The sequence below is a fragment of the Carassius auratus genome, chromosome 14 (genome assembly GCF_003368295.1).
Source record: "Carassius auratus strain Wakin chromosome 14, ASM336829v1, whole genome shotgun sequence".
NCBI classification, from domain to species: Eukaryota; Metazoa; Chordata; class Actinopteri; order Cypriniformes; family Cyprinidae; genus Carassius; species Carassius auratus.
In genome coordinates, this window is record NC_039256.1 from 15,308,588 (window position 1) to 15,324,262 (window position 15,675).

At 36.7% G+C, this 15,675-nt stretch overlaps 1 protein-coding gene across 2 annotated transcripts in view; it reads left to right on the plus strand.

Annotated features, from left to right (window-relative positions):
- Positions 1-2,852: 2,852 nt before the first annotated feature.
- Positions 2,853-15,675, plus strand: part of LOC113113781 (gamma-aminobutyric acid receptor subunit alpha-4-like) — a 32,608-nt gene continuing 19,785 nt past the window's right edge. The window contains exons 1-6 of one of the 2 annotated variants that reach the window (XM_026280262.1): positions 2,853-3,416; positions 3,604-3,722; positions 7,377-7,444; positions 9,071-9,291; positions 9,802-9,884; positions 15,195-15,338. In XM_026280262.1, the coding sequence (XP_026136047.1) occupies positions 3,331-3,416; positions 3,604-3,722; positions 7,377-7,444; positions 9,071-9,291; positions 9,802-9,884; positions 15,195-15,338 (721 nt within the window). In that variant the 5' untranslated portion in view covers positions 2,853-3,330. The remainder of the gene's footprint in view (positions 3,417-3,603; positions 3,723-7,376; positions 7,445-9,070; positions 9,292-9,801; positions 9,885-15,194; positions 15,339-15,675) is intronic. The other variant, XM_026280261.1, reaches the window with a different exon arrangement.

A 15,675-nucleotide genomic window follows, 5' to 3' on the forward strand; every position in this document is an offset into this window, starting at 1 on the left:
AATTCATCATTATCAAATTAGGTAATATTTTTCCAAATCAGCAGATTCAAGATGCAGGGCTATGTTGTGTGGTTGCAATTTATGATTTACCTTTAGCAAAGTATTTTTCCTGTTTTAAATGACTTTTATCATAACAGACCAGCAGCCTGTTTTTTTGGGTCACAACCCACCAGTTGAGAACCTCTGCAATAAAACACGTTAAAACACAAAGTGGCTGTAGAAAGCATCTGCCAACAGCCAGAGCGCAAAACACCATGGATCTTACAAAATGAGCTGGACAAAACGATAACACGGTGACTGCCGCCATGCTATGAGAACAGAGGTTGCCATAGGATGTCTGAAACGCAAGCAGGACAGCTGTGAAGCTGTGAAACGCTGGAGTGTGGCTGTTAGAGATTGTGTGTAGTGTAGGAGAATGATTGTGGGAAGCGGATGGGCTTTTTTCAGCGCAATAATACAGGGATTTGTCAGGGGCAATAGCGATCGCAAGAAAATGTGGCATGTTTTGAGTGTGTGTTTGCATCTGTGTGCGTATGTTTGCTCATGTCAAGTGCTTTTCTGTGGATAGGATTTGATTACAGACAGTTTGAGTCACAGTTCTGAGTCATTAGTTTCATTTGCCAGTCCTTCCATAAGAGCTCGGAAAACATGCAGTAAAAGGGCCCTCTCCTCTCTTGGCCTTTCTCTTTTTCCCTGCTCTCGTTTCTCTCTCGTCCTCTATCCTCGCTCTCTCTGGCGCTCTCTCCACACTCTCACACTCGCTAACACCTCTATACGCCATTCCCCAAATGTTCCTGCATGTACCTGAGTGTTAATGCACACTGGTTAAAAGTGATGTCAACTGTGGGGTTGACACAGTACAAGCCCGAAGAAAACACAAAATAATAAATTATCAAAATAAATATGTGAATTGTATTTGAACTATTAATCTTAATTGACCATCTAAACAAATGAATGGAGTCACTAAAATCAGAGCTTCATGAGTGCTTGTTGACTGAAGAAATTCTACTCAATTCTATGTGAAAAACATCAAAACTGTGGGGTTTTTTTCATTACATCACCAATTGTTGAAAAAAGTTGCATGGTACATGACCGATGCATTATGAAAAGTGTTAAGATACTGCTCTTCTACTGACAAAATGTAGTTAAGTTAGTGGTTGTGGTGTACTGTATGTAGATAAATTGACTTCTTCAGCAAATGTAGCCTATAATGTCTAATCTTACTTCTTATAACTTATTTTAAGGGCAAATTATGTCATTTCTGTCCATCTAGTCCCACCAAATGGAAGTGCATAAATAACTATTGTTTTCACACAGGTTTCCTGAACACCCCCATGTCATTATTTTGACCTTTTCCACATTAAAATATAATTAGTTGTAATTTCAGTTCCATGATGTGCGAAATTAGGACATGATTTCATACAGTTTTTACTGGATTTTAATAATATTGCTATTATTTTTCCCTACACATGCAGCCTTAGATACCTCAACTGAACAGAACAGAACTTTTATGTTTTAATGAAGGTTTACAAAAATACTTATAATACTTTCAGAACAATGTGGGTTGCACTTTATTTTACAGTACGTGTACTAACATGTACTTACAGTGTACTTACAGTGTATTTATCTAAGAAAGTTCTGGTAATACAAGGTAACTACATGGGGTAGGGTTAGGTTTAGGGGTAGGTTCAGGGTTACATAGTTATTGTAATTGCTATAATAAGTACATAGTATGTACATGAGGAACAGGACTGTAAAATAAAGTGCTACCACAATGTGCACTGATGAACAATGCAAAAATTGCAGTTACCTATTAGATCTTCTGTTGTGCGCAGACTCTTTGCTTCATGCTAAAGAGAAAAGGTTGTGCTGCCTTATTTTAAATCAAAATTAGGACAAGCCTCCAAAGCCTCATTCTCTTCACATTATAATCACTATAGGAGAAAAAAAGCATTGTGACATGAAACTATAAAGTGTAGCGCATTTAAACATTTTTCTCTAATTAATAATAAAGATGACAACTTTGCAAACTCCAAGCTGGTTTCTTCACTCAAAAGCACATGGTGGACTAAAATTATTATTCGTTCCGTTCTTCATTATTTTACCACATATTAATAATGTGATGTTACTTGCCACCTCTAGCTCATTTTGTTTAGTAGGCCTATACGCTTTTCTCGCACGCGAACAACCTGTGAATAAGGCCGGTGAAAACCAGCCACCAGCTGCCCACAGATCATACGCTATAAAGCAGAGCGAGAGTGCTGATTGAGGATAAGGTTTTGCTTTTTATAGGCAACTAAATGCAACACGGCAGCTGATCCTGGATCAGCTCGATTCTGATGCTTTAAATAGGCTGTGATAGTGACAGACTGGAGTTATTATGCATGTGCAGTGTGTCAGCTTGTGCTGATAAGGATCGCTGGGTATGATTGCTATCAAAAACAATTGGACAAGTTAATTAGCTTTTCTATTCACGGTTACCATCGAGTGTCGGATCAGGAGGGAAACCAAGCATGTTCTTCGCAGGACAGTACGCACGAGCGCGCACGCATAGTACTACATCGAAGACTTTGTCCTGTCCTAGGTGTACAGGAGCTGCATGTAGTTTGTCCTACTTCCTGTACAGTGCACCTCGGATTGTGCGCGAGCATGTGTGTAACGTTGCGACAAACACTGACCCATTTCAATATGCTGTAATATTTACACGCCCGTATAAATTATTTCAAAGAAAGCAGGAGCTGTTAATCTTGCAATGCAAGTGGGTTTAATTATATTCCAAAAAGGGTAGAATTCAAATTTGCACCTTTTAGTTGCCAAGATCAATTAACACCCGTCCCCCAAAGTCAAAGTTTACCACGGGCAAGATCGGACATGAGAACTGCTGCGTAAAGTGAGTTCATGCGCAATGCCACCATGCACTAGCTACTCTGTAGCACATATCACTGTAGCAAGTGATCTCGCTCGCAGGCAGACTTCTCTTAGGTGCGCTCGTGAGTGTGCTGCACGTCGGACGCATGTCCCAGTTTTGGCACTGAGGCGAGTGTGTAGGAACCAAGCGCGTCCTCCTCTCTCTCCTCTAACCTCCTCACAGCGCGACGCACGATTCCACAGGATGCTTCACCATATGCTTCTCTTAACCACTGAGTTTGGGGTTTGGATGTAGGCGATCCATCGGGCGCAGAGTGAGTTCTGGATTTGGATCCTTCGCTGGCACGGCTTTGCGGGTGATGGTGAAGCGCGTCTTGCGCGCTGCCGCACGTTTCCTCGATCTTTCCTCGGGACGTTTGGCGAAGGGAAATGTGAAGAAGGTTTAAAGAATGGCATGTAAACATGGTTTCTGCCAAGAAGGAGATGGTGACTGCGATGTACCCCACTTCTATTTCCACTCTCCTCTACTTTCTGTGTGTGGCGGCTTGGTGAGTTCCAACTGGATGTGAGCGTTGCGCATGGCATCCCTTCGCCTCGAGGTTACAAGCGACAAACCCGGGCGTTTTTGAACTGTTTGTGCGGTTGATTGATACGAAAAATAGGCATTTATTTATTGTGTGTCCAATGTCAAATGCTTCAGTTTGCTTTGTGTTGTTTTTTTGTTTGTTTTTTTAGCATAAAGAGAATATCTGGACAGATCAGAAAGGATGAGAAATTATATCCGGAAAATTTCACACGCATTCTGGACCGACTTCTGGATGGATACGATAACAGACTCCGACCTGGATTTGGGGGTACGTGCCATAATCATCCCAACATTTGGTCAAAAATAAAGCGCGGGTTGCTTTTAAAGCTTCTCGCGCAAATCGTGCTCTCCAAGTGTTGTGTTTTTACGCAGGTCACATGCTGTTTACCAAGTGTTGTTTGTTTGGTGAGGGTTGGTGTCCTCTGAGGGGAGATGGAGGTGTATGCCAACTCCAAATGTCCCTTTGCTGTCACTTTCTTTCTGCCACTGTTGGATGGGTGCCTTTTGTTTGTTTAAGCGAGTTTGGTTATGTAATCGCGCCGAGAAAGCTGCTTAATGCATATTTTAAGTAGGAAGAGTACAGATGTTCGCTTTGTGCGCGTAAACCGCTCACATTCCCCACGCTCTCCTATCTTTTAACAGCGCGCATCAGCGTTTTAGCCGTTTTGGCGATGCCATATGGTTTGCTGCTGTATAATTGGTGGTCAGCATCGACTAGGTTTAATGTAGCTCTTGTTCTTAGTACAACAGCATGGAAAAATTGACGGTGGTCATAGTGCTTGAAACTTTAGAATTAACCCCTTAAAGTGTGCTTGAAAGATTTAAAAAATAAATCGCGTGTGTATTTATTAAAATCTAACTTATCGTCATTAAAATAATTTGCCTCAAAGATCATTAGTGTGCATACAGATTGTTGGAAATTGAATTAAATATGTTCAGCCAATACGCACCAGCTAGTGATGTATTAAACATTATATAATTTTGATTAATGACTTATTGATGAAAGTTACTATATAAAGAAAAACATCAAGACTTGCTGCACACGTCACAGTTTCCGCTATCCCCCTTTCCTCATTTCATTTTTTTAGTCAAGAAATAAATAATCAAATCAAAGCTTGTGGATCTCTGTGTGTAATGCCAGGATGTGATTGGAGCTCAGGGAATGAAGCTCTGGTTTTTTATGTAACTTTAGTGAAGAGGCAGAGAACACATCTCTCCAAACAGAGCAGCACACCCACCTTCACATGACAAGAGCTCTCGAGCAGAGCTGGATCAGGCTGGAGGGGCTTGATCAGCTCTCAGCAGGATGGTGTGGGTTCACAGTTCTAGTAGGATCGCATGAGTTGCCCTTGCCAAAGAATGCAGTGCTTCAGAGATGATAGATATCAGGGCTCGGGCGCGTCTCTTATCACTAGCCTTCTTGTTGTTGTCTGATTGTTGCGTCGTGAGGACTTGGGTTTGAAGAAATGCACTTTTCAAAATACGTTGTATTATGTAATTGTACACCCAAAAATGAAAATTCACTTTAATTTTGTTTCGAATTTGATTAATGGTGCATGTGACAAAAAAAAGCACCATAAAAGTAGTCCATACGAATTGTCCACTATAAGTCTTCTGGAATCAGTGGCTCAAGAGAAAGATTTGTTTTCTTGTAAATATCAAGTTAAACTTTGCATTTCTGCTTTGCATACAAGCTCTATTATGAATTCAGATGGCTTGGAACGTAGAGCATGAGTCATTTTATGATACCTAAAAGGGTTATTTTGGTACTTTCTAGAGCTTGGCTAATGACACTATGAAGGAGTAAGATTTACTTTGAAACAATTTTCTCACAAATGATTCTCACAATTTTCAGGAATCGCTAGTCATTTTTGCAAATAATTCTTTGCAAAGAACAGTTAAGTAACACTGAATCAAATGTGAAATTTTGATGTAGAAAGACTGAAACAATATTTTCTTGTAAAATGTACTCCAATAATAAAAAAAAATACACTGCATGAATTGTTATATTGAAAAAAAATCCTTCTGTGTTACGCTGAAGAAATAATTCATGCTTTGTAATTACATTTTGGAGAAAATAAAAATAGCTTGGTGGTTGCTCTTTTATAGCTTGAGAGATTAAGTTAAGTTCTCTGATTTTTATTGAAAATTTTAATCTAAATAAATAACAATAGAGACAAATGAGGTAATTGTCAAGCAGTAAGTGTATAGAGCTATAAAGTGAATGTGAACAGCAGCTTGGTGTTCAAAGAATTTCATCAGAAATGTTTGAGTTCATATTGAGACCTTTGACTTTTGATTGCATACAGTACTTTGGTCTTTTGGCAAATCTGTGCAGTTTGAGGGACTGTTATATCTTTTGAATCTCAAAAGGAGATGCATCTGAAAACAGGAGACCTGAGAAACCTCCATTTACTCTAAGTTTATTCTCATTTGAATAGAAGCAAGATTTGAGATATTAAGATCTCTTTTTTGATTGTTGTGTGCAGTGGACTGAGTTTGTGAGATTGTTCCTGTCTTTCATATTTCTGTAGGATTCGTGGTTGTCAACTGAGAGATGCTCAGGTGTCTGTTTAATGACAGATAATACATTTTTCTTGTGTTTGACTGAAGGCACTTCTCTCTCAAGTGATTTACTCAAGCATCTATCAGAGAGCCTCTAGAACATCAGGAGTTCAACCCTCACAAGTTCAACCAATGAGAGGGTTCAGTGATTATCATGTGATTTAGAGCTTTGAGTGCCTGAGTCTGTTTTCAGTGACACTTTTGGTCTTTTTTGATTTTGGTATCTTATTTGTTCATTCATTTTTTTCATTTTTCCCTCCCCAAGAAGTTTGTAAAAGTAGATAAATAAATAATAAATGGCTTCGGTCAGGGAAAAGTAAAATCTAACATGTGCCCATTTCGCTTCCTAATACACAATCATGGTAACATTGTGCATTTGACAGCGTATGTTTTTTTTTTTTTAAGAAAAAAAATCTGCATTATCTGCCTTTCCTTTTGGCTGACGTCATATCCGAGATGTAGATGAGTTTGTGTCTTCATCAGAACACATTTAGAGAAATTTTGTAATATATCACTTGTTTACTAATGGATCCTCTGCAGTGAATGGGTGCCGTCAGAACGAGAGTCCTAACAGCTAATAAAAACATCACAATAATCCACAAATTATATACATGATTAGTCTATCAAGTGAAAAACTCCATGTTTGTAGGAAACAAACCCATCATTACAATGTTTTTAACTTCAAACTGTTGCTAGAGGCTAAGCAGAGCGAAGCGGACTCTTCTATCCATAAAATAGCTTCATCCAGTGATAAAAAGTCATCTTGTCTGAATCTAAAGAGAAATATGCACAGACCAACACTGTTTACAATTCTGTAAAGAATGATTCAACAGTGATATTACAGCTGTTTGGACTCTTATTCTGACGGCACCCATTCACAGCAGAAGATCCATTGGTGAGCAAGTGATATAATCCTAAATTTCTCCAAATCTGTTCTGAAGAAAAAAATGTAATTACTTCTTGGGTGGCCTGAGGGTGAATTTTCAACCATTTTTTAAATTTTTTGGGTGAACTATTCCTTTGATTTTAACCGACAACCGTTCATGTGTTGCTTTAGACTACTTTAATACTGTAGGCAATGCAGCCTTTCTAAAAGCTTAATAGTAGTTTTCTAACACTGCATAATATTGTCATAAAGGTTACACAATATTAGCAAATAATTACAAATTGTCCACTCCACTGTGACTCAAGTTGAGCTTTGATTCCATTCTGACATGAAACACACTTTACACCATCATGACCATGTACTACCTGGTTTGAGTCACAGTCATATATCACATCAGTTCTGAGCATTTATTTCAGATCTATTTCTAGTCATAAGGGATTTAATGTGATTCTGATTCCTGTGTCTGACCAGGTCCAGTGACGGAAGTGAAGACCGATATTTACGTCACAAGTTTTGGCCCAGTTTCCGACGTAGAGATGGTGAGTGATCTTAGATGTTAATGTTTAAGTGTGAACACGCTGGATTTGTGTCTATATGTATGTGTGAACGAGCAGCTGTTATATAAGGTGTCATATCCATCCACTGAGATGGGATTAAAAATAAATCATTCAGCCAGTTTGCCATTTAGATCAATGCAAGGTACAGTTGCCTGCTTAATCAGAGTGAATCAAGTAGAAAAAAAAAATGAGATTGAGTAAAACAATTTCAGCAGGTATTTTCCCCTGAGAACAATATGAGCTTATAATATATGATGTGAGCGCTAAATGTGACCAAACTTACAGTGTTTAGCTAAGACTGGTACAGGCTGTAGTAAAAATAATCATAAAACAGCATCCTTAATGCATTCAACTTCTGGAAGGTCATTTCATGAGTTCACGCTTACATATAAATAAGCTCAAGTATGGTAATGCATATTTGGGGTGCTGTCCGGGGAAGGGCTCTAAGCTCAGGAACGGCTCAAAGAGTACCCCCATGAGAGTGTAGTATGAACTCGAAGTGAGGAAATGGGGAGGAGGAGGGATGCTGATAAACCCTCAGTGGATAGAGGTAAGTCAGCTGTATTTATACCATGGTGTTGATTCATCTGAGTGTTAATTAGGCTAAATATCTGACGCGCTCCTCCCGAACCTTGTTAATAAAACATCATATATTTCCAGAAGTGAAACTAAATATTCAGCTGGTTTTCTTCAGTGCAGTACACACACAAAAATAATTGTAGAAACACTTTTAACTAAAAACAATTGTCTCAAATAATTACAAAGAAACGGCAGGTAGCCTAAAACATTTAATTCAATGCATAGATTTGAAGTAAAATAAATTCAGTGGTATTTGCTTGTAAAATATATTCTGTCAAACTTTTTATTTTATTTACAACTTAATTTTATCGGAGAAAAATATGTGTAGAAAGTTTGATGTTTGCTGTGAGATTATGAAAATAAACGTTATTTAGCAGAATAAAATCTACTGATTAATGGTGTAGAATACTATAACAGAGATTTCTTTAAAAAGTAAATAGAAAATAAATGATTTTACAATGTACAACAGGGGAATGTTTTACAAGGCAATACAAGAATGTCTTTAAAAAGTAAGAATACTTCATTTTGATTTTATGAGTTACAGGGGAATTTTATACAAGGAAATTCTTCTTGGAGGAATATGAAAATGCTAGAGTTCATGAGATGCATACTTTGCTTTTTTCTGGTGAATCGGCACAGTTTAATAATTTTTAGGGTGCATTTATGCCGTTTTTTTAAGGGGTTACAGGTTACAGAGGTTTTTTTTTTTTTTTTTTTTTACAAGAAATGTCTTTCTTTGAAGAATTTGATGAGAAATCCTTGAGTTCATATCAAGATTAAACTGTGAATAGGGTTTGATGTCATGTTGTTTTTAAGGGTTACAGGGGAATTTGGCAGGAGCACAGTTTGTCAGCATAAGAAGTGTTTATGTAAATGCCTAGACAGAGTTATTGCAAGATTATGGTAGATTTTTTTGTTTTTGATTTAAGAAGTTGCTTTTTACAGAACCACTTTAATGAAGCGTTCTGTCGTGAGTAAGTCAGATTGATTTGCGTGCACTTTTGACTGCCCTTTGTCTGTTTTCTCCAGGAGTACACCATGGATGTGTTCTTCCGCCAGACATGGGTGGATAGGCGGTTGAAGTATGACGGCCCGGTGGAGATCCTCCGGCTAAATAACCTGATGGTGACCAAAGTCTGGACCCCCGACACGTTCTTCAGGAACGGAAAAAGATCTGTGGCTCACAACATGACGGCACCCAACAGACTCTTCCGAATCATGAAGAACGGCACCATCCTGTACACCATGAGGTACAGCATGCATCCTTGTAGTCCTGAGTCCGATTTATGCTGAAAAGACTTTGGCAGGCTATGACTGCTTGTGGGTGACCGAGTTTTGCCAAAGAGGATGTGTTCCTGGATCATCTTTTGTTGGTCCTGCAACAGAACTTGTGTTCAGTGGTTGATATGGATGATGTTGAAGCCTCAAACGCTGCTCTAAGGCTAACACTACAATTTTAGATTAGATTAGATTAGATTCAACTTTATTGTCATTATGCAGAGTACAAGTACAGAGCTAATGAAATGCAGTTAGCATCTAACCAGAAGTGCAAGAATATAGTGTTATATATATACATAAATGTGCAGAGTAAGTAAAGCTTATGATACGAACAATACGAGCTGCTTAATAGAAATGGATGTTGATCCAGGAACATGTCCTACTTGGTGTAAAGTACTTTGAAGGCATTGGTGGACATCACATCACCAATATTTTAACCATTTCATCTGTTTTTTTGTTTTTTTGTTTTTTGTTCTTGATAGGTTGACAATCATTGCAGAATGTCCAATGAAACTCGTCGATTTCCCCATGGACGGCCACTCCTGCCCTCTGAAGTTCGGCAGCTGTGAGGATTACACTTTATATATGTTGATTTTTTTCATCCTACAGAACATTAAAGCATGATTTGTGCCAGTATTTCAGAGTAAAGGAACATGGCAGTTTAAATGGCGTGTTTGGAGTGAGGAGAATCACATTACTTATGAAGCGTTTCTTGAAGAGCACGACATAATCCCTCCTTCAAAAATGGATTTTTCTCTCTCTTCCCTGTCAGATGACTGAACAATTCAAACGAGAAACAGAATTGATTATTAAAGGGTTTCTTTTGTGTGTAGAGACCCTACAAATTCAGAATTACAGTTCATCTATATGCTAGTATGCTCCCAAAAAGCTGACAAAATTCACTTCTAGCATACAAGTTTTTAATTCACTTTCTGTAGCAGAAAAAGGCCAAAACTGTTAATGACTTTTTTGAATTTCATTGCATTTATATTTGTCCAATCAAATGCAAATGTCACTTCAGCTTATAACACACAATAAACACACATTGGAAAGGTGGCTGATTCAGAATAAGATACCACCATAATACACTAACTGTTTCTGACAAATCTTTATATTGCAGAAATAGTAAGAGTAGTATGCTATTCTAAACTGAGACTGTGTTAGTCAAAACATGGCTATATTCAGAAAAGCACACTGCACATACTATATCTGCTGCATAGTATATAAGCAAATGAATCCTTTAGATGTTTTATGTGTTTAAAAGAAGTCTCTTACGCTCACCAAGGCTGCGTTTATTTGACAAAAATACAGTAATACTGCAATTATTATGAAAATTTAAAATAACTGTTTTGTTTATTGTAGAATATAATCTAATGTTGCGAAGCAAAGCTGAATTTTCAGCATCATTACTCAGTCTTCAGTGTCACGTGATCCTTCAGAAATAATTGTAACATTTTAATCATTTAAAAAAAAAAAAAAAAAATATATATATATATATATATATATATATATATCTAATTTAGAAAAATGTTCAAAAGAGATACTAATATCTTTACTGTCACTTTTGAATGTGTCTGAATAAATGTATTAGTTTCTTTACTGACCCCAATCCTTTGAACAATAGTGTATATACATTTTATGTGTGGAATAGCTAAATTGTTCACTATATTTGTCTAAATTTGTAGTGTTCAGCGGAGCATACTGCATGGGATATTGCATCCCACAATGCAATGCACTCAACTTGACACTTAAAGTAATTTTACAAGTTAAACATAATTTTTGAAACATTTGACAAATAAACAAATAGTTGTATTTATTTAAATGTAAATAGCAGGCGGTATTCAATGTACAATGTGTAGTATCCAGTAAGCAGTAGGCTAGTATTGCCTTCTTAACATAGAATCTTTGAGAATTTATGGTACAAAAAATGATTTCAACATAACACAATAATGTTGCCCTGGCTGCTAGTTTAAACACTGAATAGTAATGTAGAATTACTTTTTCATAGTCGGCTAAGCAAATGTAAACTCATGACGTTCATTATTTTCTTTGGGAGAAAAAATACAAAAAATACATATAAATATATACACAGGATATAAGCTACAAGTTTAATTTAAGAGCCAATACCTTAGAGGACTGAAAAACAGCTTTTCCCCACAAGGAGAAATTACTTTTTCCTCCAAGTGTGTAAATACAGAGTTGGTTCATTTTCTAAAAACTGTACAAAGAATCTCTATATCAGCAGGAATGTCATGACAGTCGGTCAGCAAAAATGAAAACGAAAACGTGAAAAAAAGTTGAAGAACAGAAAGGGAAATCTGAAAAGAAGTCGTAATCTCAAATGGGAATATGTGGCAGGTGGGTAGGGCTCTTTTATAGAGACTGCTGGAAGATCTGGAGATAAAATCAGTCCAGGGAGCTCCTGCTGGCGCAATGTGACATTGTGATTGAGGACGATCTCGATGTTTTGGCTTTTTAGTATCGGCTGGGCTAATGTGCTGACGGATATCTCGCTCCCTCTTCTTTGTCTTATACATATTCCTGTCCTTTCTTTGGGCCGGAGGGGAAGCATCTAGACAGAGAGCTGTTCGTCCCCTGTAGAGCCGAGAAGGTCACCACAGCTTTCCCTCCTGCCCCGGGACAGAGCAGACCTATAACAGATCTCGTTCTTACTTTACACTCTTTCCTTTGCACTCTTTACAGTTTTCTGCTGCTCTCTCATGTCTTATCATTCTCTTTCTTCTGTATTCGTGTACTGTATTAGAGATGTTTGCCTGGGTCACAATCACTTAGGGGTTAGTGATCTGAACAACACTAAATCTTATTGTGTAGCTTATTCTGCACGATTCATTGAAATAAAAGTGCTGAGTGATCAGATCACAAAGAGTGAGATTTAATTAAATAAATGTTGTCTTGCGTGTTGCAGGGTGAAGTGCGGCACTGTGTTAACACGCAGCTTATAGTCAGGTGTCTTCAGTGTTTGCAGTTTGCAGTAAATGTTGCACTACTTGAATGCTTATAATGTGCATTAATGTACATTTATGAATGCAACTATACACATCCATCTTCCTAAACTTGTAATAAGAAGCACTTATCCACCTTATTTTTAATGGAAGAGTGGTGCAGCTGTTTGTAACTTTAACGTGCAAGGCTTTCTGTGTCATCCACTTCCAGTTATTTTTAGACTTACAAAACAGCTTGTTATGCTGCTTGATATTGCAAACTGGTCTTTATCATACTAGTTTAATGTTGTCAGAATTATAAACACACTGGTTTGTAGCGTTAATAGGTTTGCCGTTTACTGTACTTCCTTACTTCCTTTCTTTTGAGTTCTTTCTTTCCACTGCAACAAAAACAAATTGGTTTAATATTTGAAAATGAAGAAGTTAAGGCAGCCATTAATATTGGTATTGTTATTTTACAGTTGTAATGAAAATTTAAATATTTATTATTATTAATCTTATTTTTGATGTTGTTACTATTATTAGTAATATTATTATTATTTAGTACTAAATCTATTTGTGTTACAATAATATATTTCAGTAGTAATAGGCCGTATTTATTTAGTTTAATGTTTTAATTTAGTAATAAAATATAAAAATAAACTGATTAATAATGACATTTTACTGTACAGTAAATTATTATTATTTATTGTCATATTGAAATGCAATTACAACATTTTTTAATAAATTGTACACTCCTGCAAACAAGCACAACAAACATGAATATTTTTTTAAATTACAATATCGTTTTGTAATAGGACAAAAACCCACAGAACCCCTGATTGCATAACATCTTTTTGAAATGGCTGGATTTTGTCTGGGCATTTTAGAAACCACCATTAACATTGATCAAATAATATTATTTTTAAGCTTAATTTTATATTTGATATGTTTTTTTTTTCTTCATTTGCATTATCTTTTTTTATACAATTTTTACTAATTTAGATGTATTGGTTTATGTTTGAGTTGCTTTTGCACTTTAAGTTAAACAAAACATGAAAGAGAATTGTTGCCTTGGCAACTAGCTGAAATAAAAGTTTTGTTTTGTTTTGTTTTGTTTTGTTTTGTTTTGTGTTTTGTGTTTTGTGTTTTGTGTTTTGTGTTTTGTGTTTTGTGTTTTGTGTTTCGTCTTGTCTTGTCTTGTCTTGTTTTGTGTTTTGTTTTGTTAAGTTTTGATTGGTTTTTGTTTGGTTTCAGTTAATGTTTATTTTATTCCAAGTAATGAAAATGGCTTTATTTTTAGTTAACCATGGAAACCACTTTGCAATGGCCTGGCAGCTAGAAACCAAACATAAGCATCGTGACAGAAAGTTTTGCTGACAAAAAAAGCTGACAAGTTTGAGTCATCAGAAAATGGTTTGTAATTATACTCATGTTTTACTGATCGTTCTCTTTGCCTGCATTGGGTTCGTTCAATTCCCCTCAAAAGATTTTGTTATGCCCAGCGTGACTTTGGATCAAAACTAGCTTAGTCTCTCTGTCCCCTCTCTCTTCTCTCTTGCGCGCTCTCTTTCTATTTTCATGGGGTTGTTGGTGGGTGTCTTGGAAGCCCTTCCTCTGCTCTATTTCCCAGTGTGTGGGGGTTCAGAAACAGAAATGGAGAAAGAGACAGTGAGGAGGAGAGAAAAAAAAAGAGTATTAAGGAAGATAGAGATGATGACGATCTCAAAGGAGGACAGGAGCACAGGGAACGTGGCGATGGACTCCTGGATGTGCAGTCAGTTTCTACTCACTGTTTGATGTATGGATTTCTCCTACATAAATGAAATCTGTCTGATTCCAAGCAGGAGAACATCTCAGCAGATTTGATTTCTGTTCCAGGATGATTGTTCTGCTTGGCTCGGATTTGAGATTGGCACGCACAGTAGAGGAAGTGGGCAGCAGTGAGGAAAGATCAGTGTCTTAGCAGCGACCGTTCGACCCTGAGCTCGCAGACTAATACACACAGTTCCATGCGTAGGCATACCCAGAGGAAGATTTATTGCTCAAAGATTGCTCTTTCATCGCTCAGGAGACATAATGAAGTTCTCAGATATGTTTAATTGAAGTATTAACAACTTTATTTCCTTTAGTGAAATAATAATAGAAAAATCAAAACATGGAAGAAGTATAATTAGTATCATTAATGTTCGACTTTGGTCTTCTGATTGCCAAATTGCACTGGTTCTTAGAAAGAAAAAACACAAATGGGAACTTTTTCATATTTTATTTGTTTGTCTTCAATTTTTTGTCTTTTTTTTAGTACAATTATCTAAATTTCTTAAATCAAGATATTAAAGGTATTAAGTCTTGTTTTCTGAAAAAAGCATCAAACTAATGATGAAATATGTCAGTCAGGTAATTTCTTACCCCAATGGAAGATAATTGTTCTTGGTTTAAGCATAAACTTAATCCTAATTGTAAATGCATTGTTATTTAAGAATGTTTAGATATTTGTTCTGAAAATTAAGACAAAATAATAAAAATGCTTGTCGTTTAAAAATGTTATGAAATTCTAATCTCACATGTAACTATAGACCAATCTCAACGATGTCTCAAACTGCGCTCAGATTTGTTTGAGAAGTTACCAAAATCTGCGATCATAAATCTCAGTGCAAACAAATATTTTCCTCTGATCTCTAGTTTCCAGCAATATGCCAGCAATTGCCTCATTTGTTTCCGTTTTACCTAAGCCTTTTTTTCTGAGCATCAGGAGACTGCAGCAGAAGTGTCCATTTACTCTCTGTTTAATCTTATTAGTCTTTTTCATTTCCACTGGGATACACATAATGCCACAGATATGGTCTGGTTGTCAGTGTTATGCACACATATATTCTATAGATATAGAACATATATGGAAGGTGTTGTTGTGATGGCTCTGTTTTTTGTGTCAGATGCCTACCCAAAGACTGAGATGGTCTATACCTGGACTAAAGGGCCGCAGCATTCTGTGGAGGTCCCACCTGAGTCGTCGAGCCTGGTACAGTACGACCTGATCGGACAGACTGTGTCGAGCGAGACTGTGAAGTCCATCACAGGTACAGACACACTCATAACATATAACAGTGACACCAACATTTTTGCTGCAAATAACTTGAAATATACAGTATACGATGTTTGGGGTCTGTAAGATTTCTGGAAAGAAGCCTCTTATCTTCTCCAAGTTTGCATTTATTTGATCAGAAATGTAGTAAAACCAGTTATATTGGGACATATTCTTACAATTTAAAATAACTGTTTTCTATTTGAATATATTTTAAACTGTGATTTATCCCTGTGATGAAAGCATCATTTCTCAAGTCATCAGTGTGACTTAATCCTTAAAAGAAAAAGAAAAACATTTTTATATGCTGATTTACTGGTTAAGAAACATTT